Here is a 26,221-nt window from a genome sequence, read left to right as displayed (position 1 = left end):
GAGTCGTCTTCCCCGGCCGGCCCTAACCAGTCAGCAGCTCAATTTGGGTGATGGCAAGCGTGTTCAGTGAGGGGAGAAGTCAGTCCCGGATGATTTCCTCCTCCTCTGCTCGTTCCCCTCAGCATCAACGCCTCCCCCCCCCCTTCCTCCCCACCTCAGCTACCGCCCAAATGTGCCTCCTCTGTCCTCTCTTTCCCTCCATAACTGCTCCCCCCACCCTTCTCTACCCCTGAAACCCAAAGAGCCGGCAATCGCTCAGTTCAGCTCATACTATCTCAGGAGCCTGTCTTGCTTTACCCCCCCCCCCCAATCCACCGTCGTTCCTCGTCTTGCCCCCCACCTCCCCAAGTGCATTCCAGCATGACAAACCACATGGGATTTCACTAGTCCTTTAAAGTCTGCTGCCTCTGGGAACCTCTCTTCTCCGTGCAACGTTTTAGTATTCAAGGGGATACGTGACTGGGGAGGCAACCAATGCTGTTATATTCCTCACGTCTCCTCCTGGATGTTATTTCTGTTGATGCTTTGCAGGAGGGAGGAAAAAGAGGAAAGTGTTTTATAATCAGGTGATCATAATTGTTCAATGACGCCTCTCCTTTTTCAAAGATTCACTGTCAAGATGTGTTTTACTGAAGTCTTTTTTTTTTATTTGAACACATAAAAGCATCACAACAACAATATACAAATTCTTAGTAATCTTTAAAACCAAAACACATTTACACATGCAACAATAGGGTTTAAGACAATGAGTAACTTATTGAATAATTTGATTTGGAATGTGTTACTTTTCAGGAGGAAGGACTGTTGTTCCAAGTCCAAAGTATCCCACAGCTCCAGAACAACATCTGATATGTCAAATATGTTGAGTTTACTGTATTTAATTTACTTAATTTGAATGTTTTCAACATAGCATACAACTCCTTTACTGGCATTACTCTCTACCTTTAAGACAGTTACAACCTTTAGTCATTTAAACTTAAAGAAAAAAAAAACAAACAAGGATTTGAAGACTGAAGAAGTTTGGTTTTTCAAAACACAAAATTGAAACGCCTTTGAGGATATGACCTCCAGGCAGAATCTGACTCTTAAATTCTGCTGCTGTCACAATGAAATGACGCCCAGTTGGGTTTTTTTTGTTTTGTTTTTTAAAGAGGGGCTACTCGCCACACAAGACAATGTGCCCTGTTTTGCAGTGAGTCAACTCATGAGAAGAAACACGTCCACATGTCTGTCAAAGAAACATGGCCGCCGTCTTTCACGCCGTGGTCCGCAAAGATCTTAAGAAAGCGTGGCATCTCGAGACGTGGTTTACAAAGAAATAAAAAGAGAAAACCAGAGGATGATTCAGTTTGAACAAATAATATGAGAGTGAACAGAACATAAAGGATGAAGAATAATCAACAGAATAGATTATTGCTCCAGAGTAAAGCGTGTTGTTTTCGTTATGTTGTCAATCCTTGTGGCCTCTTCTGTTTGACAGATTCTCTGTGATTGTATGATTGTCTGTTGGAGCTCTTTACATTGGATCGGCTGTGAACCTACAGCCACGACACTGAAAACACATTCATAGACACCAAAAATATACATTATGATACTGTCAAAAGGTACAATAATTACACAGAAAAAGAAATTACAGAGTTAAAACAACACCATTATGTTTCCATTTCTCTTTTTGTCCGTCCACTTTTCTTCTCTTGTCCATGTTTTTGGGGCGTCTTGTGGGTGGGCTCAGTGTACCCATAGTGTTCTTTTTGCAGAGAGTCAAGAGTCCCACCTGCCCTCCTGCTTCTGCTGCTGGATGGGGCGGCCATGGCTCATACCTCTAAAAGAACCACCGAAAAGCTTCTCCAGTGTTGACCGGCGTCCTCTGCAGGAGACAAAATGTGAAGGACACGTTTTAATTTTAAGGTTTTGAGGTCATGGTAAGAATTGTTTTCAGTAAAAAAAAAAAAAAAAACAGAAAATGATGCATGTTGTCAAAGATTATGGAGCAAATATTTGGAGCAGAAATGGATAACGGCAGTTTGAAATGAAACATGGACATGAAGTAAAATAAAAAACCCAGAAGGGCACTTAAAACGGCAATAAAAGCGCAACCACCAAACCAAGTATTTCATCAAAGAGCCAGCGAAGGTGATTACATCCACGTTCCCACCCACACCCAAATAATCATTACGCTGGATGAAATATTCAATACAAATTCCCAAGAAGCAACAATGAGGCATTTAATTACTGTGAGCTGGAGCCGCAGTGAGGGGGAACAGTGCATCATTTCAATTTGAGCCCGCGCCAGCAGCTGCCCCTCCTCCTCCTCCTCCTCCCCAAAACCTCTGTGCCAGAGTGACAGCCTCCTCTTTCCCAAACTCATTTGGAAGTCAAAGACATAAAAATACTGAAGTCTCCCACCAATCCCCATGACCAATTAGCACATTTTTTGATTATTTTTTTCCCGCTGTTGACAGGAGGGAAATAGTGCATAATCACAACTAAAATCACTTTAGAGTGAGTGGAGCGCAATTTGACATTTTAATACCAAGTGTCATCAGTGGCTCTTCAAAGGCACACTGATGAGTGTTTCTGCAGCACACAGGCTCCTACAGTCAGGCGTATGGACCTTATGTAAAGATTATTTAGAGAGTGCAGAGCAGCACGGCTGTATCAACACACTCACTTATTTTTGGAATCACATGAACAAAGCATGTTTGTTTTACAAAAACAATACAACATCATTTGTCTTGATAAAGACTGAGTGGAAAGTGAATAAGGTTATTTTATTTCACATGTGTGAAGAGTTTTAATGCCTAACATTTAACCTCCAACAACATGTCCACTAATCAACTAGTTGATCGGCACAAACTTATTTAGCAACATGTTTAAAGTCTTTTCAAAGGCAAATAAAAAGAACTCAAACAGGTCACAAATGTGCTTAACCGAGCCAATATTTCCTGGATTTAAACTTAGTTATAAAAAGTAAGCATTTATAGGACACCGCTTAGGGCTTTGAAATTTCTGATACCATTTTTTGTTTTTACTGTTTTAAATGTCGTTGACTCCAGAATTCAAGCTGCACTGGTGTATAAGACGCAGCCAGTTTTTGGGGGTCTTTCAGAGGGAAGAAGGTTCATACTGTCGTCCTGTGTGACGATTCATGTGCAGTTTCTCTGCAGCTGTGGAGCTAACTTGGTACCATCTGTTTTTTCGCCTTAAGGAGTTTGCAATCCTGCAAGTTACCGATACCTACTTAAGCTCTCAGCCTACGATAATGCTGGGAGTTGTGTAGGACGGACCAACAGCCGGCGAGTCGCGCTGCTCACCTCGCTTGGTCACTTGTTATCTTCAATTAAGGAGCCTTTTCAATCAAACCAGCACTGCACAAGGTTTATTTACTTCACATTATACCACTTTGTCTTTAAATGCACGACTTTAACCTGATGAGTGCAAAAAAAGTGGCACCACAAGCCTTGTCCAAGTCACTATGTATCCCAACACCTTTTATGAACAGTGAAGCAGGCGCTAGCAATACACAATGAACAGGGCGTATTTTAAATAGCGTTAGGTTGCATGCAACGCGGTATGGTTGAGACTGCACTTACAGTCATGTCTCAGCGTTTTATACTGGTATACACTTTAGAGGTAGGATAGTGGATAGAGTCAGAAATTGGGGAGGGAGCGAGTGGGTAATGACATGCGGGAAAGGGGCCACAAGTCGGATTCAAACACGGGCCGCCTGCTCTAGAGAACTTAAACCTCTGTACATGGGCCGCGCACACTGAACAGCTAGGCTACCGGTGCCCCACACATACAACTTTTTTTAGAAGAAAAATTTGATATTCAAAGTGTGTCTTTTGTGATTTTTAGGGTATATTGGTTGAAGAATCCAAAGTAGAATTAACCAATTTCAGATTTTTTATGTGAAACATAAAGGAGCTTGGATGAAGTATTTAAAATGAATTGAGCTCTTCATATTATGCTTTTTAAGTCTAATAGGAGAATCATTAAAACAGCTTTATTCAACTAAATATGAACAAAAAACAACAGCCCTAATAAAGATCAAATTGAAGAAACATGAAACTAAATCATACAAAAAGTCCACCTCTTTCTTTAGGGCAAAACCTGTGCTTATTAAACTGGTCAGGGTTAGGGTTAGGTAGAGAACCTAAACTGAGTCCGTCAACAGGTTCGGTCCTCTAATCATATTACCTTTGGATGCATTCCTTCTATGCATGTAGCAACCATTTACCATTTTTCCACACCACATTAAGCAATCACTCTTATCCTTCCAAGTGAATAATGGAGCAGCAGGAAACCATCATCACCAATTTAATGTCGTGGATGAAATGAAACACTGTCATGTTTTGAAGGGTCAACACGCTCTCAGAGATCTCAGGTTTTCTCTTTCCATTAATTAGAACAAGCTGACGCCTGCCCCCCTTGTTATGTCACCACAGCTCCATTTACTTTACTTTTCTCTTAGCATTTTTGAATACAATTTGACAGAGAAATATGTATAATTTAAACCATTATTAAAGTTCTGCTTTCAAAGATACTTCAGTGAAGAGAAAAAGCCATGATTATGGACGTTTGTCATGAAACAAATTCAGCCATAGTGACATTGTGAATAGTTGTTCTGAACAACATAATGAATGTCAAAAATAGTTGACATCAAGTGCAGATCTGCATTGCATATGGCACAACTACAGGGGTGCTTAAAGAGTTAAGCTCAGCCCTCTCCGTCTAAAACTTGACACTCTGAGAGCGGAGGCAAACAGGAGGTGAGAATGTTTATCTTGATCCATATTCTCACATTGATCAGTCCCCGGTGGAAGTGCGGCTCGCCAGGGACAATAATGACCCTGATCTGGGCACTCGGCATGTCTCTGTTTTGTTAAGTTCCTGCGTTATCGATCCAGCAAGGCTCTTGAGTGCTGCTTGGATTCACTCCTGGGCCCGCTCGCCTCGGCACACTGCAGTGACCAGGCACAAAGAAGGCTCAATTAGCAGAGCTCCGCGTTGTCTGCTACCCCACCTGCATGCAACTACAAAATCACTCCGTCAGCGAGAGACAGAACGGAGAAAACAGAAACAACAGGGCAACGGCAGGAGAGACAAAGAGGGATGAAGGAGGAAAGAAAACAAGAAGGAGAGGGAGGAGGAGAGAAGGTAAGGGTTGATAGTGTTACACCAAGGTTTCACCTCAAATCAAGACGCTGTGGCAGCAGCTCAGCTTCACGTCAACACGGCAGCCTCTGCAGCAGAGCATACATAACAACCCGGCTACAACGACACACACAGGGAAAGACAATTTCCCACTCTGGCAATGAATGCACACCACCGAGTATTGAACCGACTTACGGGGAGGAAAGAGATTTTTCTCCAGACCTCAAATTAACCCCACCACACCACCACAGCAGGCAGTGTTTTCTAAGTGTCTGCCCGTGGCTTTGGGTGATAACGACACAGTAAAAGTGACATGTGGTGGAATAATTCTCTGCTGATTCCGGAGAGGCGGTGTGAGGTCTCTGGGCAGCTATGACACCCTTTGATCCTAAGTGAACCTGGCAGGTGGAGTTAATGATAGAGCCACATTGCCACTGATTGAGACAATTCTGGTAGAAAGACATTGCCGGCTAAAACGTGACCCTGACAGGCTTAAAGCAATTTCTGCAGGGCTATATGCATGCATGTACGCACGGACGGACAAAAACCTCAACCAACCATCTGTATCATCCAGGTTAGGAGCAAACCTCAATATCTTTTTCCACACTTATATCACAAACACAGGAGCGGTCCTCGACCCCCAGCCTACCCCTGCCTCTCCTCTCCCCCTGCAGCCTTGGCGTCACACAGAGCTGAGGCCAGAGATAAACCACTCAAGACGATGAGGATGATAATGGCAGACGCCGCAGCGCCTCAAAATTCAATCAGCACCGGGACGTCAATGCGGATGAGTGTAAAAGTGAAATATGCTCGGCGGCGTGTGTTAAAAGACACCGCACAGGGCTCACAGAAACAACAACAGGCGATGAAGAGGGGGAAAGGCAAGAGAGAGAGAGAGAGAGAGAGAGAGAGAGGGAAGGAAAACAAGAAGAGGAGAGAGAGAAAAACTGAAAATAATGTGTCTCTACTACTCTGCTTCCCGGCACAATCCCACTGGCATTCTGAGCAGCCCCGCTTTAACCACAGACTGTGAATAAATTACCCTTTTGAACTCGGGGTGATTGCAAATGTGCCCCGGTTTCTCTTGAGACATGTCTGGCACTCACCCTCAGCTCTGTGCTCCCAGCCAGCCTTGTCACAGATGCCCCCCCCCCTCTCTCCCTCCTCTCCCTCCCTCCCACCAACACAGACACACATGCTCAGGGCACACACACACACACACACAGGCATGCACAACATCATAAAACTTTTAATTTACTATAATTACGGGTGGAATTTTTTCAGCCAACTACACAACCCCTTCCCTGCCCCCTCTCTCACTACTTATTCAGAGAAAGAATTCTCAGAATTTTCTTTCGATAAAAAACGAGTTAAAGAGATGACAAGGTATTCTAGGAAAAAATATGTAGTGGCAGGAAAATCAGAGTGGAAAGTGAGCAGATAGAAAGGGTGGAAGAAACAGATAGCAGTATAAAGGGGAAGACCGAGGGAGGAATCTAAGGGAGGGAGAGACAGTGGCATGTGAGCAGTTTGCACAGCAGCCTGTGGGAGTGTTGCTGATGGGTTTCAGAACGCTCATTATAACACACGACCCATACATTACCCTGACAATACCCATAATTTATTAACTTACAGACCGGGGGAACCAGGCCACTTTTCACAGCCGCAATCCTGTGGATGCAGCTCTGACGGGCTGCAAACTAAATATACATAAATAAAAGACACTGTCAACTGTCGCTCTTACACACACACACACACACACACACACACACACACACACACACACACACACACACACGTTCTGCAGCTTTACTGCTTTCCTTGTCTAGAGACAAAGTTTCTTAAAAACATAATTAAAAAGACTTTTCATACAGTATCGTATAAAAGTAGAATTAGTGTGCAAATGCCGGTCAGCTGATCTGTTTTTTTCCATGGACTTTCCAAGAACCAAATAAGCCTTAGAGCTACAGAAAGAAAGTGTAAAGGTCCTGTGACTTTAAGTTGTCCTGAGGACAAAGCAGTACATCCTATTTATTTGCCCATCTTTTCCTATATCTTAGCGAGTAATGTTTTATATACAAAAAAAGTATCTTGTTTTCTGCAACATGCTATTAGTCCCCTTGTTTGGCACCTACCCCATTGCCGAAATATCAGGCAATCCAAATAGCAATCTACTAATTGTCAGCCTTCTTGCTGGTGGTCTTGTTTGGTTTTGTAGGTCATAAAGAGGCATCAGTATTAATTTCAATCTGTTTCATGACCTGCTAAAAACTCCTCATAGGACCTTTAAATCTGCTATCATTTCTGGCTAAAAGGACAATATGTTGAGAAATGACTGATTCACAAAAAGCTTGGGGAGGTGCAGAAAGAGACAGGATCAGGAAATAGGAAATAGGAAATACAATGTTTAATCTGAATCAAGGTAAAGGCAGATTGGGGAGCTCGCCAAACATTCAGGGCCGATCACCGAGTCTCAAGAAGAGGAGGAGGACGACGAAGTTTCAGTGGTGCAGTCAGCCTTAACTGATGTGTTATATATTGCCTGTCACTTTATTCTGCAGGAATATTGGGGCGTTGCCAAGCTCAAACCTGGAAGGTAGAGCAATCCATCACCAGCACCGTTACCGCCGTTGGTGGGTGGGGGGGGGCTGAAATCTCATCTTGAAGCTTGTAGCCAATATTCCAGCCACCCAATGCCGTTTATAAAAGGCATCTCTCCAAGGCCGCCATCACGGACAGGCCGCTCATCTGCTCATGCACATGCCTCCAGTCCTGCAATACAACACTCAAACGCAGACAGACTCACTCAAACCTTGAATATCACCTGTATTTACCAGTGGCAGTAATCTAGAACATGAATTCTGGTGATTATGTCTGGATGAGTTAGCTGGCTTTAATGGAATAAGCATAGCAAGGGATGGTACAAAAAAAAAGCTACAGAGCGCTATACTCCATCAGTTTTTAAACACTGTCTTCACGTAAACCTTCCTATGTTGTGGGTTTCTCTGTTGTTCTACTCTTTTTTGTCACATAAACAGCTGGATGCTGAATTTACCTGATTTTTTGGGGGGATTGATTTGATTGGATATGGTCCTCAAGAGTGCAAGACACTCAGATTTTTACTATTATGAGATCTTCGTCTGTAGCAACTATCTGTATTTCAAAGCAGATTCCTCTTATTAAGAAATGTCAGGCTGAGGAATATTTCACTTGACCAATCAGAATCAAGTTTTCAGAAAAGCCATGTCATAATCATCCCACGATTACACGACAATCAATGTTCATTAGAGTATATCCATTTTGGAGCTGGAGTTTTTTGTTTGTTTAAAGTTAGGGAGAACATCATGAGCTAAGGTCATACCACAAAAAAAAATAAAAAATGATATACAATCTTTGCCCTGACTCTACAAAGTGTCATGCTATGTGCCAAAATAATTTGATTAAACACCTTCATTGTCGGTACAGGTTTAAGTATCTGCTGTTACCTCAGACTATAACCTTTGAATTATGATTCAAATGAACCATGAATGAACCACGACTTGGATGAACCATAGAAATATTAATCAAGTGTGAATCAAACGGCTTTTGTTACTGACTGTGGATCTCTTTTGCCTCAACTGGAATAACACTCCCAAGCCTTTCTTTAAAACGCTGGAAAAAAATGTGCTAGAGCCATCGAAAGTCTACACAGCAGTCCGTCAGATGAAGAAACCTTCAGCTGGATCAATGGAAGTACAATTTCCGTGGAGTCTAAGTACACAAAAAAATCACAGACATACTCTCATTTCATACCATTCATCAGCCATAATTGCCCCCCGGGGACAAATAACGTTTTTTGAATTGAATTGATAAAGGAGCAAAAGAGGCTGAAATCAAAAAAATCAGTTTACCTTTCCTACATGTGAGAATTTCCTCTTATTTGAGATGATTCTATGGATATGTAATAAGGGATTTATAAGAATTTATAATCAGTCAGTGTAATGTTTAAATCTGTGTTCCATGCCTTTAAAAACATCAATTCCGTATGATCTGAAATAGACACTATAGCAGACTGGCTCATTTTTCAGCTCATATTCTTCACACTTTAACAACATTGTGGATTTTTAGTTGTTATCTCTATTTATATGATTTAAAAAAAAAAAAGCCAATTATTGGAAAAGTTTTTCCCTTCTCATCCATTTCTTACTCTGTATAGTCTACATATACAAATAACCAATTCACTTGATACCAAAGAAACCGAGCAAGCCAGTGTCATTATGGAATTCCACCACCAGAGCTACAATCCTTTAATTCAAGGTCCAGCCTCGCATCAGGCATCCTTCGAGCAAATCAGGCTAAGTGTATTGCGGATGTTTGTGAGTAATGAGGAATTTGGGAGTTTTTTGCTGACTAGGCGTGTATGAACCGGGAGGGGTTGGGGCGGTGTATGATGGTGTGCTTAAGAGCCGTGCCTGGGAGAGGCGGGGTGGTCACAGGGGGGAGATTAGGCTGAGGGGCAGCGGAGGAAAACCAAATCCATCTCCATCTCAGAAACATCCTAAAGCAGATTACTTACTTCAGTAGAGGGAAGAGGAGGGAGAGGAGAGAGAGAGAGAGGGAGAGAGAGAGAGAGAGAGGGAAGGGGGGAGCGGGGGAAAAGAGAGAGAGGGAGAGCAATTAGCATAGATGCAATTCTGGCACCGTCCTCTGACTTGATATTTGACCTTCTGCAGAAGTCTTGCCAAATCTCGCCTGAGAAGAGCAGACAGACCATATGGCAAAGTGCTGCTGGAGGCTGAGTGCAGTGTGACTCTGAGCCTCCGTATGCTAATGGGGGAATGTAATTACAGCGCAGTATTCCTGTAGGACGTATATTTTACCAGCCCTCCATACGAGAGGGTCTGCAGCGAGACAGGCCAAGCCTCAGTGGCTTCAGAAAATACACTTTTATCAAACAGTCTGGCAGCTATTCAGTGGACAGTGCGATGGAACGAGCCCGGTCTATCTGTGATGGCTCAGCAACCTGTCAGTTTGTGAGGAAGTCTGTTTATGTTGATGAAAACTCAAACACCGAAAATATAATGTTTAAAAAGGGAAATATACACTGGGAAGCTGCTGATCTGCTGCTTACCTCTGGACACGCCCCAGTCAGTGATGTCACAGCAGATGTTTTCTATCAGCTACCAACAGCTAGACACCTGCTGAGCTGATGACATCACCGACTGGGGCATCACTTAGGCGCAACATGCTTGAAATCAATATAAATTAACCAATTACATCTGGCAACATTGACAAATTTTGCATAACAACTGTTCAAAAAACTATGTTAATCATGAGTAAGACAAATTATAGCAAATGATCAAAAACTGAAATCAGTAGTTTTAAATAGCGTACATACGGCATTGGGAACATTGGGAAAAAGGCAGGATTTTTTTTCATACTGTAAACAATTCAAAATCTTTTTTTTTTTTTTCATAAATTGATTTTGCATCCATTGAGTTGAGATACAGACAGGAAACAAGCAGAGTTGGTTGTACCAATTAAAAAAAGCTCATGGCTGAAATCATATACCGCAGCTTTAAAGTATCTTTACCACTGTGCCAGAGATACTTGCTGCAGTAATGTCTTCTTTAGGTGTCACTATACGTCCCAATATCTAGGCTTCTACGGCAATGAACACAAACAATAAAAAATGTTCATACTGAAGCTTTTCGGTAAATATTTACTGTCAATATGTTAATTTCTTCCTTCAATCTCAGCTCCTCTCAATCAACACCAAAACACAAGACTCTTCAATCTTTCCCCAGATTTAACCCAGTGGCCTAAATTTCCAAAGACACAGGAGACGCAGCATGAAAACTCCAGTATGTGGAAATCGTGTTATTATATTAATGCACAACCATTCATAATGGCCTCCATTCATCCTGACAGACCAACCATATCACACTTTATAGCAACTGACAATTGAACATAATAAAGGCGGCAATCATATTAACTCCCAAATACATCTGGCAAAGCAAATCACTGGTCTTTTAACTGTTTGAATACTCACAACAGTTTCTATTAAAAGTGTTTCAACCACAGCTTAGGATAGGTAAATCATCTGCATTCAACATGTAAATGATAAATGCAGATGATGGTAAAAAAAAAAGATCTTAGCAACTTGTTTCTTGATTTCCCCATAACACAAAATAATACAATCTCATCGCACACATGGAGATATCATTACCAAAACATGACTTGAATAAGCCAAGTCTCTTCTATTTAAGGTGCATGGAAAATTCCCTGCCCACACAAACGGAGGCTGAAATGACCCTAACAGGAGGAAACTGAGGCAGCACCCTTGGGTCAGAGGCTGCAGTTTGTAGCCGGGATCACCTGCTACTAACTACAACAGTGCAGGCCTTCATTTCAATTAGCTTCACCTGAGTATCCTCGTCTGAGTAGAGCTATTTTAGGAATGGCTGCTTCAAAGCCACCTCTCCTCTTGGAGTAAAGGGGAGACAGCGGAGTGGCTTTAAGGTGCTGCTAAGATTTCAGGAAAAACAAAACAAAGAGATGCGGCAGCGAGGTCAATTGAGCTCCACGACAGGAAATCAGAGCAGTGTGAGCGAGGGAGAAGGGCAGGAGGGGGGGGGGGGGGGGGGGGGAGAGTAGGATCAGGGAGCGGGGGAGGGGAGGAGGGAAGATGAACAGGACACGCGTTTGACTGTGTAGATACCTGAGGGATCGGGTATGGAAATCCCCAATTTCTCCGCCAAGTTGCAGCCCTTTGAACAGCGGAAGACGTCAGCAAGCACGGTGAGAAGCCATGTGGGTGTAACGAAGCGAGGGCTAAGCGAGGCAATGTGCTGCCAGTTCTCTGAAATGTTAAATTGAAATGCAAAGTAGGAGCAGGCCTCCTTGTTTTGAGCAGATTTCTCAGCATCTGTGTGGGAGCCCTTAAACTCAGAGGGTCTATATGCAGAGCTCTGCATATTTACTGTATATCAACATCATATTTTGGTTAGGCTTAGAGAATACACACAACCACAGTTGAATCTTTAATTGCTCCCACTTAAAGGAAAATTGAGTGAAATAAATATTGGCATCAAATTCGTGAGAAACAAAAATGTCAGTTTGGTAAATAAGACTTTGAATATGCTTGCACCTGTCAAGTTCAGTGCCTTGAGTCTATTTCCTGGTGACTCACAGTCATACAGCTTTAATGCATATGAAACTTGGTTAATTTCCCCCTCATTAGCATCACTGATGTGCCCCTGAGACAGGCCCCGAACCCAAACCACTCCAGTGGAGCTGCGCAGGGTCCGCAGGTCACCCCGTGGTTCTACTGGGCAGATCACGAGTGTGAATATGTGTGTGACTGCGTGGGTGTTTTCCTGCAGAAGAAAGCTGGCCCTTCAGAGGAAAAATTCTCAGAAAATGTGCATTAAAAATGTCAGGTGAGAAGTAAGCCGTGTCCGTTTACCGTGTATTTTAGTAGACAACATCAAACGAGAGGGCTAATAAGTAAAGTTCTAACAGCACAGCTCAAGAAAACTCTTGATTTAACCATCTTCCATTTAAAAGAATTCACTGTCAGATTCATAATCTTTCGTGCTCTTCAGTTTGTTCTTGTCCACTCTTTAGTTTATAGTGTGAATAAAAGCACAAACTGTTGTTATAGCATCAGACGTTGCTGCTTCATCCACCATCTTGGATATGTCATAAATAGTACACCATGATTCTGTGGCCTTTTTTTTGGTCATGTCCTGCCTGCTGCCTGCCCCCCGCCTGACAGGGAGAATCTCCCGCTGTGAGGGACACGTGTGAAAGAGCAGGCTGTCCTGTCATTTTCTAAACATTTACAGGGTTCCATGTATTAAAGGGGCTCCTGTATTTTTCTCATGAGTCAGTTGATACTTTAACTCATCCAGGAATATAGCACGAGGAACTTTAAGCATCTATTAAAGAATCCAGGGTACGATCAGTCCAAGAGAAATATGAAAATGGGAATTGAAGACGAATTACTTCTAGAACCAGCAGCTCTACCCACTCGATACTGTCGTTGAGAAATCTGAGGGTCCCAGGAAGTAAAAAGAGGTTCAAGCAATAGGAACATACTTTGGGGAAGTACGAAGCAGCGTGGGCAAATTTGGGTTAAGTTTCTTGCCCAAGGACACATCGGACATGTAGCTGCAGGAGCTGGGGATCGAACCCCCGACCTTCTGGTTAGGATAGGAGATGACTGACTCTACCAACTGACCCACAACCACCCCACATACTGTAGGATGGTTATGTACATTTTGTTCTTTTCTTTGTATCTCACTACAGGAGTTGAAAATTGGGCTTACTTAAAAGATTGTGTTACATTAGAATAACAGTGAATAATGGGCTCTCCAGACGTGTTTAACCCCCCCCCCCCCCCCCCCCCTCCGAGAAGAAAGTAAAACAAGGATTAAAGACACCTAGTTAGAGTCATAAGACTAAAATGCCAGAGCAATATACAATGAGGAATTACACACGTAGGCTTAAGTTATACCTGAAGGTGATGCTTGACAAAGATGAAAACAAGAGAGAGCCAGTGGGCAATGTAACATGTGAACTTCTATGTTTAAGACAGAGCTCATCCAACTTCTTCATCACTCCAGATCCAAAATGATCAGACGGAAACGGGTCGCACTTTTTCAAAACACAGCTTGAACTGTGAGCAGATTGAAATCGTTTCTCTCCTAAACACAAGGCCGCAGACGAAACAGGTCCTTTGAGGGGTGACATCAGGCTCAGGACAAAGAATCTCTCTGCTTAGGAATGAAAATATCCACCTGATGTCATCAACCGCTGCATCATAAATCTATCCTCTGCCCGGGGGCCACACGCTGACTTCACGCCTCTGTGACACTCTCCAACCCCAGGGTTTCTATCAGACAAAAAAAAAAACCTTGAAATATCTTTCTGGGCACGGTGTCAGATGCTCGGCATGAAATATTCATAATGTGAGAGCACAGCCACAATAGAGGAGGTGGCAGTATGCGAGGATTTGACTTGCAGAAACTGAGACGCTTAAAGCACGTAGGCCGATTTCTCCCATCGCCACTCACAAATTGACTATCACATTGGTTTTCTTGAGTGAATGGCACAGAGCAGTCTGTCATTTAGTGACCCCACAGATATACCCATTGGTAAATCTGCAGTCGGAAATTCTATTGCCCTGCCCTGTTCATCCGCTTTGCAAAGTACAAGGTTAAAAAGCTTGGAATTTCATTCTGCAGAACCATAAAGTACCAAGTAACACTGCAAGTTAAACAAAAAAGGGCCATTCTGGTGTTTTCCTATAGGCTTCAATGCAACACTAATCTTACAGTATGTGTCCAAAACAAGTGTGAATCAGTGATAAAAAAAAAAACAGTTTCTAGAGAAACTTTTTAAATGTGCTTCCGGTTATCCAAAGGGACAAGAAGAGAGGAGTCACAATCCAGATATATAGTCCTTATTCGTAATTAAAATGAGTTAATCAAGTGTTCAAGTCCATTACCAATCTAGAGATAAGCTTAAATGAATTATATTTATGTATATGTCATTCCACTAACTAATGTGAAAAAAATGCAAGGTTCACATGACACCTTCTACAACATCCACATGAAGTTGGAGATTGTTTTTTTGCAAAACCTGCATGCATTATTTTTGCAGCTGATCCTTAAACTTTGCACAGAACAAATTCTTTAAAAGCACTAAAAGAAGACTACAAACCAAAGGTCCTTTTTTATAAGCACATAATCATGCACAGATAAGGTCACCGTATTAAAAGGGAAAGATGTGATGGAGCAAGCAAGCTTCTGGACAAACAAGAAAAATCTCTTAGTAATGAGAGAAAGACACGAGAATGGTATATTGTTTTAGTATTTTGCTGGGCGGTGTCATGGGTATAAAACGGATAATTTTGATGTAAGAATTTGGACATATCATACAGATTTGCTGAAGCATTGATATTGTGTAGCAAGCTTTAGCAAAACATAATTGTGTCAAGGATTGGATCTGTTTACCCAGAAAAACAAGTACTCAGCAAGTTTGATATGAAATGAGCTCTGGTCTGGACCCTTTGATGCACTGCTAAACGGTAAATGAACCCTTAGCATCAGGGCCAGATAGAAGTTCATGGTATTTGGCATCGAGTAGCAGCCAATGCACCAGTTTTGTGGAAAACAAAGAGGTTTGGGTAAAACATTATCAATCTACTAAAAAATGAGATGAAATGGTTTGCCAGAGAGACAATGTGTAGGTAAAAAGTAAGAAGACAAAAAGACAGAACGTAAAGCAGAAATGTCCATTGTGGCATAAATCCTCACACAGAGAGCAGATCAGCTACACCTTGGGTTTAATTCAGGTCTCATCTCTCACAGCTTGACCTCAGAATTAGAGGATTATTTTAAACCCACATTATGACTCCATTGTGACTTGTTGCCCTCCTAAAAGTCAATCTCGCAATCAAAAGTCTTTAGAATTGCTCGCAAGCTTGAGGATGATTGAAGCATGTGAGCCAAAAGCTGATAAACCGTAAATAAGCCATGAAGTCAGAAAGGAACAACGATGAGTTTTAAACAACGCCAAAACAGACAGTCTTGTTTTTATTGAAAGTTCTTTATGGCCAGATGCTGTCATGAACTGTACTGACCAAAAGTTAGTTGTGAACAATGAAAGAGTTCAGCTGAAGATCAGTCTTGAAACTTTACATACAGATGACATCACAAACCCACCAATAAATCCACCACTTTTGTTTTGGTGTGTTTTGGTGCAGCGCCATTGGAAGAAGTAGAAAACGTTTATTCTGCTTCAATATATATTATAATATTTCCAACAGTCAGAGAAATCATTTTTTTTGTTGGTAGTAATGGTCTTTGTGTCGGCTGCCATGACAGAGCTGCCATGACAGACACGACATGTTTTATTGTTGCCATGGAAATACCTGATGTTGCGTCAAATGCCGCTACATAAGGAAGTGGGAACTGCTACTGAAAGTTGGCGTACTGTTGCTGTATGTGCTGCTATGATAAAAAAAAACATCATGTAAAGTATACTTGGATACATTGACTCGTCGGTAAACATATTCTCTTCCTCAGGTCTGATTTTAATATGACTCGTATTGTTCCATCAGTTCAGTCTCTTTGCATCTTGGTTTGTTAAACTGAATGAGGGCAATATTTCTGTAAAGGAAAGCAACCTTCTATTGCTTATATGTTACATTAAACTAAGAGCAGAAATCAAATCACATCATTTTTATCACACTAAATAAATAAAGACATCCTGTCACAATTCTCTGCGCTCATTGCAGTCCCATGATGCACTGGCTGAAGACTTTTCTCTCACACTTTTTCATTCAGGCTCTCAGTAATGACGAGATACCTTTTAACTTCTCAGCCAGAGTCAGCATCAATTATTTATCGTCATCTGTTTAAAATTTAAAGTGCCACACATTAACGTCCTCTCGCACCTGCTCTTTCACGCTGTCCACCCTCCACTGGGCTGCTTCCTACACCAATCCCTGTCTCCCTCTTTCTCTTCCTGTCCTTCTTCGCTCTCTCTTTCTTTCCTCAAACTATAATAAAGACAATGACAATGGGTTCTCTCTCGCCGCTGATCCAGGGATGTTAAATCAAACGGGGGCAGAGGAGGCGACAGACCACATAATGTAAGACCATCGTCCAGACGCCTCCGATTACGCTTTGGCCTTAATTGGTGGCGGTGGCAAAAATGATGAATTCTTTAACAGTGCCGTGCGGTTGTGCCTTTTTGAACACAGCAAAAGGCCTGAGGAGGATGGCTACTCAGTGCAAATGGAAGCTGACAGAAAATCCACACGGCACGACCGGTCTAGGAGGGAAAAAAAAGGGGCATGACAATGAATAAGGGGCCCTGTGCTCTTAGGTAGCTCGCAGGGAAGATGTGTATAATTAAGCGGTCTGCATCGTGGTTCAGATGGCAAAATCCTATTGTCTTGACAGGAGCTTAAGGTTGCCCTTTAGGTTGAGATGCGTGGCAGCGCTCGGGCCTCATTTTTCCTTTTTTTCACACTCCTGCAGACCTCTGCGACCAAATTAATCTGCAGTTTTAAAGCTTGAATAAATCCAGTAAGTTAGGGATCTGCAGATCTAAAGGCCGTCTGTCCCTCAGGCTTTTTTTTTTCTTCTCCATTTTTTTTTTTTATTTCCTTACCCCCCCCCCCCCCCCCCCCCCCTCTCCTTTGCCCACAGAGATTGGCTGGCAGCACTCGGTGTTATCTCCAGGGAGGCAAAGGTTGGGGGGATGGGGTGAAGGCCACAGATTCGCCCTTATCTATTCTGAGCACACCTAAAACAAATTAGACCTGGCTGCCGTGCCGTATTTGGCTTCCTTGCTCTCATTAAGAGGCTGAATCCAAGCTATTTTCCTCAAGGTCCTGCTTTCTAGCATTTTGGGCCTTGTCTTTTATCACAATAGCAAAGGTTTCCAGGCAGCCTTGCCACCTTTTCATCTCCCCCATTTCATGTAGTCATATCAATGGTGCACAAAGAGCAGTGAGGGAGAAAGGGAGGGAAAGACCGTCCCCTTATACACTATAGGATGCTGTTTTTTTTCCTGCTCAGGGTTGATGCTGGCCTTTGACATTTGATAATTGAAAGAAGAAATCTGTTGTTTGCCCTTTTCATGCTTTTTTTTTTTTTTTTTTTTTACACTGTTCTACTAAAATCATAAAGCATTCTTGAATGTTTTTATTTCAAGGATTCTAGCTTGCTGTGCTACAGCTCTGGTGTTAAGGTCAAATAGTTTCTCTCAATGAAGGCAACAACACATTGAACTGGCACATTAAACGAGGAGTCTACACTTCTCTCAAACTTCAGAGGTATATTGCTTATATTGTATATTGCTCTAGCAATGTATCAGCACGGTTTACATCAGAATCCTGAATATCAAACAATGTTGTAAAACTTACATTTCATGGTGACCCAAAACGTATCTGCTCCGTCAATAGGTAATTAGGATCATAGAGAATAAAGTCTGACTATTGTCACATTTTTTCTAAAATGTTCTGACGTCTCTCTGCTTTGGGCATTAAAAAAATCCCTAAACTTAAACAGGAGAAGGAGAATCAATGTTTGGGTGAACTGCTGGAAAATAATGTTCATATGAAAGCCATTAACTTGTGATAAGGGGTCAGCACTAGATTTTCATTAAGTTTAGGCTCCTTCACACCTAAAGATTGGGAAAACACTGCCTTAGAAAATGACAGGATTACCTCACACCATTTCACTTTTAGTGCTTAAATGTTGATCAACACCAGACCTGAAAACCATGCCTTTTACATTCTCAAAATTAAGAGCATGGCTAGGACGATTTCTCTAACCTCAATGCAGAAGTCAGAGTGGAGTTGAGGTAAACATGTGAGGTAAACAGAGGAGAAGACACAGCCTGCCCATATTTGAGCATTACTGCATTTGAAAGTTAATGAAGGACCTTTGAGCTATAGGAGCTCAAGCTACGCAAAGGTAACGGCTCGGGAAATGTTAGGTTAGATGAGATTCCTTTGCCAGACTAATCCATCCTGGAGCCTGAGAGCAGCACAGACAGAGAGAGAGAGAGAGAGAGAGAGAGAGAGAGAGAGAGAGAGAGAGAGAGAGAGAGAGAGACGGATCTGCAGCAGAACAGCACAGCAGTGACACAGGGCAATTCTCTAGGGCCTTGCATTAGCGCGCTAAATTAAAGGGGGTATTAGATTAAATTGGCTCTCCGATTTCAGGGGTGTGAGTAAAATTCTGATTTGCATTTTCCACCGCTGCTTAAGATATAATTAGTTCAGGGTGATTCCCATGTGGAAAACACTGACAGCCAAATCTAACTGGCTGCCAGTAGCTTATCGTCTTCTTCCGAGGCAAAAGGTGCACTCAGATCATGTTTGTGTTTGTCAGTGTTTGGTAGGTGTGAGGATGCATATGTGTTTGTGTGCAAAGAGTGAGGAAATATCTCCTTTTTAACTGACTTCAGGACGTGATTTGTCCCACTTCTCAATCAAATCCCTCTGAACCGAGAGCGACCATGTAAACACCACTGAAGAAGAAGTCCCTGTTAAAGCCCATATAAATGTTTGTGGAAGCATAAGCAACACTTCACACCTCTGAGACGCCTTTAAACTCCAAACCTATTTCCGCAGCAGAAGGTGCACCTGTAATTACAGATGCAGAGTCAAAAATAACAATTACAGCCGCACAGCTCCATCTTACGAATTACTGAACTCTGTGGAGCAAGCTTTTAAAAGCAAGTGTGGATCTGTTTGGGAGGGGGGGGGGGGGCGTTCACACCCTCTGTAATTCTAACTGTCTTTGCAAATGGATGTTTTCCAAAAGTGAGTGTACCCATGAATTATGAATGTGAAGCCAGCTTCCTGGACACCTGTTTGGGACACCTGCTGGTACATGATATCAGCAGTCAACATTAAATGAGTTTCCGATTGTCACTTCTGTTGTTTACATGACATGTCCAACCTTTAACCCCTAGCCCGTCAGACTTTTTTGTCTTAAACCCTAATTCTCCCACAGTTGTCCACACTGAAGGAAAAGTATTTTAGCTGCATCAGATTTCCTCAAAAAGTTTCAATTAAAAGGTGTGTTTCAACAATGCTTGTCTCCACAAGGTGTATGTGTGGTATAATGCCTGACCTGAACATGTGATTAGAGAGGAACAGACATTTGGTCTATTGATTATTCTTTAGTTACAAAGTGGTATGTCCTCTGTGATTGGGACATGCTTTGAAACCCGGACTGAATAAACAGAAAACTAGAGAACAAAATAGGCTTAACTGGTGTATCTTATGTCACACGATGCATACACCATGCTTAAAACAAGGCTTAATATCTGCATTCAGGTACAATTTCAATGCACTTGAAAATCTTTCAGAATGTTCTGATCAACAGCAAAGAAAAGGCCCCATCAAATGTGATATTCAAATCCTGAAATATGACAAAATCTCAGCCAACCACTCTCTGCACATATTTAAACAGGCATCAGACAAAGTTTACCTCTTATTCTCCTCTCTGTGTAATTATTTAATTAATGAGCAGATCATCCAGCTTCAGGTTGCATGTGCTGGTGACTCATCCACAGAGACTCATGTAAAGTCAGACAAGTTCAAACTCTCAGAGTGAAGAAAAACAAATCTGCAACTTAACATTCATATTCTGCCTGTGCCCTTCATAACCAAACGGCAGCTTCAAAATAAATCAATTTAAATGAACCTTTAAAGAAAAAACAACACAGCCTCTGATTGTGTCCTAATGAAGCCTCTTGCTACTTGTCAATTAAGCCGCTGCTTAAGATGTTTTCCTCTCTCCTAGGTGACACTTTTTTTCCCTGCGTCTGCACCCTCCTGATATACATCACCCTCCAGATTGATCCATAATTGGCCATAATGACACAAATGTAATATAAAATGATTTCATCTCAGCCCTTGTGTATATGCAAAATCAATCCATACAGGATCAGTAGGAGAGGATCAGGCCCCCTCCCCACATAAAAACTTGGGGGCTGTTATGAGAAACACCGTCAGCAGCCCTGCCATCACTCTCAGCATCTCTAGGTGGTCGGAGGCTGAGGCTTTGTGGGATATTGATTCTCCCCATCCAGAGACGGTTTCCATAATTGGTTAAAATGACCGGGTGCAGAGAGGGATGGCTCTCTGCTGAAAACCATTTCCCAGCCCTGCTTGGAGCTGAGCCAAGCTCAGGGTTGTTCGGATGCGTTCCAGCCCCAGCCTGACTGGCAGCAATTAGGGGTGTCTGAGCCAAGCTCAGCTTGCGCTCCACACAAACACCCCTAATTACTGCCAATTAGGCTAGGCGGGTAGGCAGATTTGAGAAGCCGGGGGGATGTTCAGGCATGGGTGGGCATGGAAACAATTTTCAAGGGCTTAGAACGTGACTGGATGAAAAGGTTAATGCTTTGGAGTGCGAGGGGATAATAACAAAAGAAGGGGAAGCAGAGCCCCGGTTCTCACCTCCAGCGACGAGCCTGGCTTCTTCTTCAGCTCCTCGCATTTCCTAAATTTGCAGATCTGGTGGCCCGTTTTGCGGTTCCGACAACTGCTGCAGACACCACAGTTGATTAGCCGCCTGCAGGGTGCACAGACCCCACACCTTTTCCTTTTCTTCTTCGCCGGGTTTCCACTGGATACCGAGGAATTATTCTGTGGGCAGTCTGCCAGATTGGCAATTTGAAACGCACTGTCTGTAACGGCTGCTGAGGCTGCGGGGGAGTGAAGGGCTGTCATGACGATGACCCCAGGAGGTAATGAGATGCCCCCTAAAGCCGGGATAGCGGAAAAAGTTCCAACGCGTTCTGGGAGATTCATTATCTCTGCTTCAGCAGCGCCGCATTTCAGCTTGTTCATGCATTCTCCTGCTAAAGGTCTGCAGTGTTCGGGGGATAAGGTAGAGAGGAAATTATTATTTGCCATTTGCAGCGTCTCTGGCGGCACGCCAGGCTTCCCCGGCCTCTGGGAGTCATTTCTATGCATGCTGGTCCTATTAGGGTTTATTGCCGCTGATTTCCTTCCCCAGAGCATGGCGTTATCGCAGTTCCACGGGGACATGCCAATTCTCGCACTGGGAAAAATGGGCGTTGTGATGCGGGCAATCTTGGCAGTCTGTGGAAATGCCCCATTGGTTTTATAAAAGTTCGCAAAAGACCTGTACCTTTCCATTTCTGCGTTATAATCCAAAAGCTGGCTTAATCCACCATCCTGGAGATTATCCTTTTGTAAGAGAGACACTTCTGCGTTCTGTATGTTTTCAATGCAAAGTGCATTGTTTATGTTAGACATGGCGGAGGAACAGTAGTCGATGTTTGGTAGAAGAGTGTGAGGTTACAGCGGCCTTTGTGGAACGGAGGCTGGTTACCAACAGTGTGTTACCATCCTGGTTTATCTTCTCCAGAGCTAGAAGCAAAACAAACAAACAAACAAAAACAAAAAAAACAACAGTTACACATAAAAGAGGCAAATGTTTTCATTTGAATCAGATTTCATTCCTCTGCTGCAACTTTTCTGCGGAACATTTGAAGACTTCTCTGGCTCGTTGTTTACGCCCTGCGTTGTACGCTGAAACTATCACAAACAGTCAGAACTGATCTCCCTCTCATGACAATATGTGACGGACCAACATGGCATTATTTTAATGGGGAAAGTATTAGCATGCTTCAAAAAAAAAATACCACTCTTTCAACATTGTTTGGATGTCTTGTCAAAGAATTCTTACATATTTTTGAAGAAAGTCCAATCAGCGACTTCACAGAATGAATAAATACATTTTAATACACAAGGGGACGTTTCATCAAAACACAGAAATTGAATATTCAACTGGAAAAAACCACACTTTTTTTTTGAAAAGTTAGAGAAGAGCCTCAGCAGAATTCAGATTATGGCAGCAGAAGCTACAAACTGAGATATTTGACTTCAGGCCTGTGATATAAGCTCTTAAAAATAATCTGCTTTGGGTGCCAGGAGGAACATAGTTAAATATATTTTCTTTCTCCTTTTTTTTCATCTTATCAAAATAGCGAAGGTGGTCCATGCATGTAAAGTCTACCCTGTCTAGCCTTTTCGGAGCTCCTGGTGTTCATCCATGGCGATGTACTCAATAACAGCACAGATAGCCACTGCTGGATTTACATCCAGCTCATGGACCAAACCAACAGCGGTGTCATCTGCCTCAGGATGGGATGTGTGTCAGCGTGTGTGTATAGGTGTATGTGTGTCTCCATTTCCTCCCTCTCTCTCCAGCAGTCTGTCTGGATTTGGTTTCCACAGATAAAAGCCCATTAGACACATCTCCCTCTACTTCCATTACCTTTTTCTGGGCTTTCTCTCTTAATTGCCAAAGCTGATCCATTGCTGGAACACTAAAGCATTTCAAATCACTTCCATGGTGCTACCCAGCAGCTGTCTCAGGAAAAATGAACATAAATATGCAGACATGGAAGTGGAGAGATCTCACTGGGTGGCTTATTAAAGTCATCCTGTCATCATACTGGACTGCATGCTTGAGCAGGTAAACATGTCCACATAACTATAAAGACAATAATAAATGCCCGCTTCAAAATTATTTTTTTTACATGAAGTCCAAAAACACTAAAATGTATATAAAGGTCCAACAACCATTCTTTCACATATTGTAAGTTTGGATTGCACAAATGTGAAACCAAGAGTCCTCCTAACCAGCCTCCAATCCAGATCTGCAGGTTCAATGTCGATGTGGCATCCACAACACCCTGCAAACCGGCAGTAAACAAAACCTCCTTGGTTTAATGATCAGCCCTCCTCAGGGTCATTATTACTTAATCAATTCACCCCTGGAGCGAAATACGCAGCCCAAAGGCAATCAAGTCACGGACATTGATTTCTCAGCCTGTAAACAAAGTTTAGAGAGACAGAAATGTTCAATACTTGGAGCTGGAGAGAGACACGGAGTGAGGAAGGAAGTAGAGGGGGAAATAAAAAGGGAGAGAGAAAAGTAAAAGAGCCCGCACGTCCGATGACGAACCATTGTGCCTCTGCTGCTGCACCACGATGCCTTTAATGACACCCAGTCTGCTGTGAGCTGGACATTCAGATCAAAGGTCATGCACAGATAATCCCAGGAGGAGAGAGCGGTGCAAGAGTGCAAATACAATCCTATAAAAAAAATAATCTGACGTTGCTATGATCACTTGGCAGCCACATGTACACAAATCCGGACGGGTTAAAACGCATGCAAGTGGACGGAGAAATATGGACACACACACACACACACACAGAAAGAGAGAGAGAGAGAGAGAGAGGGAGGGGGGGGGGGGGGGGGGAGAGGGAGAGAGTGAGCATCACCTACCTGGTTCCTGTAAAGAAAAGCTCCCAAGATACTACCAGCCTGCGTCCTCGTAACGAAACATTACCGCGAAATAACGCAAAGATGCGAGAAGACGCACGAACACAAGGCTGCCGGAGGAGGAGAGCAGGGCGCGCGGCCGGATGCGTGTTTGTGTGTGTGTGTGTGTGTGTGTGTGTGTGTGTGTGTTTGTCAGAGCGCTCAAAACAAAAGGAGCATTTTTTTATCGAGTTTCTGGTGACGGCAAAAAAAAAAAAAAGGTTGGAAAGTGCGTAAAAAAGGAAAGAAAGGTGCAAAAAGAGAGGAGGGGAGAAATCGCACAGGGGGTGAGGTGTTTCCTCTCCTCCTCGTGATCCGGGGGCTGTATTGTGTGTCTGCCTGCTCTCTGCTCGGTCCGTGTCTCCTGTCGCTGTGTGTGGCTGATTGGTGCTGAGGTGAGGAAGCAGGGATGTGGACACCTACTGATCATTGGCTGGAAATTACTATAGAAACATTCGGGAGGTGGGAGGGAGGGAATGATGGCTCAGGGCGCCCCACAGGGAGCAAATTATCCACGCGAAATATCTGCGTCTTTTAGTGGCCTTTTTTATTTTAACTATTTTTTTTTTTTTTTACTATGTCCTTCATGACGGGGCATTTAAAGAGGAAAGGGAGCAGGATGGTGTCATTTGAGATGCGTCTTTTAATAAGGATGGGGGAAACTTGTCATATTAATTTGAATGGAGCTGAGCTGTGATTAAGATAAAATGCCTCCGCCGGGTTGCACCCCCCCCCCTCCCCCCCCCTCCCCTTCCTCCGTCCAGAGACAGCCATAATTACTGAAACCTCCGGGATTCATCACCACAATAAATCCCGCCTGCTGGCCACCCATGCCTATACAGCTCCCACAAGCTGACAACACGCGCACGCATGGCATGTTTGTTCCACGACGACGACCCCCCCCCCCCTCCCTCCCTGCACGTTCATTCATGTTAAAGCCTATAAGCTTTGAGTTGAAATGAAAATAATGAGTCCAATCACTGCCCGCATTTTCCCACATCAGCATTCATCCATGAGTCTCGGGAGGGGAGTTGAGAGAAAAGTTAACATGGGACCATCGCTTCTGTAACTCCACACTATGACTAATTAATTATTGATGACACTAAAAAAACAGGTTGTAGGAGCCAGGGACTATACTTATTTTTGAAGAAGTTGGAGAAATACTTTTTAGGCTGTAATGTGACTTGTTATTTTTACCACTAAAGAAGAAAAAAAGAGATCAGTTTCTTTACAGAATTAGCTGACTATCACATTTTTAGGGCATCCCAAAAGTTCTCTGTTTTAATGTATAGCTTTATTGAATAAACACATGATCAGATAAGAGTTTTTTTTAAGTTTAAAGGCTGAAAAGTATATTTGTGTTTTCATGTTGTGGGAAATCACCATGTCTAGAGTTCTTCTGTTGATTTGGTTGGTATTCAGTTGAATAGTTTGCAGCCTGTTTATTGATGAAGTTTCTCACTGTCTGAAGAAAACAAATCTGCAGCTATACCATTGTTAAGTGATCAATAATAAAGAGGTGGACGGTTGACTTTTGGTTAAAAAAAAAATCTGCAGCCTAATCTTAAAATTGGTTAAAAGTTGTTTTTATGCTCTTATTGGGATATCTCTAAGTTTTGAAATACCAGCAGGAGTCTACTGGATGTGGAAGGTACAAGATCCCAGCTTTTACATTCAGTTCACCATCCCAAGCCACTTGTTCCAAACAGACATGAACTTTCTGACTACAGCTGAAGTCCATGAGAAAGAGCTCAGTGCATTGCTGCCGTTGCCAGCTGTATACAACTACCGATCTCTGTCGTTCTTGTGGAACTAGCTTTCCTGTTTTGAACTTGTGGCTTTAGCTCTAGGACTGTTTATGAGCAATGGGTGCACGGGCAGAGTGCATATAGGTAGACAGGTTGGTATAGGGAAGCTGACAGATGAGCAATAGGACATGCTAACTAAAAGTCACTCACAGAAACCGTCTTTTTCTTTTTTGTCAGAGAACTTGATGTATTCTTTGCTGTGGGATGTAGAGAGAGATTCAACAAAAAAATGTATATCTGCGCTAGCTTCAATGGCTGTATAACTGATCCTAAAGAAATCATCTGAGTGCTACTAAGGAGGATTTTAATTATGATTATAATGATACACATTATCTTCTTGATTAAGATGACAGAACATGTCTTTTACAACTTCTA

General features: G+C 42.7%; 1 protein-coding gene across 2 annotated transcripts; it reads right to left on the bottom strand.

Moving 5' to 3' along the window:
* Positions 1-604: 604 nt before the first annotated feature.
* cxxc4 (CXXC finger 4) lies at positions 605-24,436 on the bottom strand. Of its 2 annotated transcripts, none has more exons than XM_061058422.1 (3): positions 24,003-24,436; positions 21,137-22,075; positions 605-1,867 (listed from the first exon to the last, which is right to left on the bottom strand). In XM_061058422.1, exons 2-3 carry the CDS (start codon positions 21,959-21,961, stop codon positions 1,823-1,825), a joined length of 870 nt encoding a protein of 289 aa, XP_060914405.1. In that variant the 5' UTR covers positions 21,962-22,075; positions 24,003-24,436; the 3' UTR covers positions 605-1,822. The 2 variants fall into 2 exon arrangements, with proteins under 2 accessions (XP_060914405.1, XP_060914414.1); XM_061058431.1 differs by lacking the exon at positions 24,003-24,436 and adding an exon at positions 23,679-23,845.
* Positions 24,437-26,221: the final 1,785 nt, after the last annotated feature.

The sequence above is a fragment of the Labrus mixtus genome, chromosome 2 (assembly GCF_963584025.1).
Source record: "Labrus mixtus chromosome 2, fLabMix1.1, whole genome shotgun sequence".
Lineage (NCBI taxonomy): Eukaryota > Metazoa > Chordata > Actinopteri > Labriformes > Labridae > Labrus > Labrus mixtus.
Note: the sequence above shows the minus strand (reverse complement) of the source record. Positions and strands in the feature narration are given on the sequence as shown.

Bases quoted from the DNA above. Each gene is read 5' to 3' on its own strand.
- cxxc4 (XM_061058422.1), bottom strand. From the start codon at position 21,961: ATGTCTAACATAAACAATGCACTTTGCATTGAAAACATACAGAACGCA. The intron at 1,868-21,136 runs GTGAGAACCGGG...TGTCTCCTGCAG, and splicing joins AGCCAGGCTCGTCGCTGGAG to AGGACGCCGGTCAACACTGG.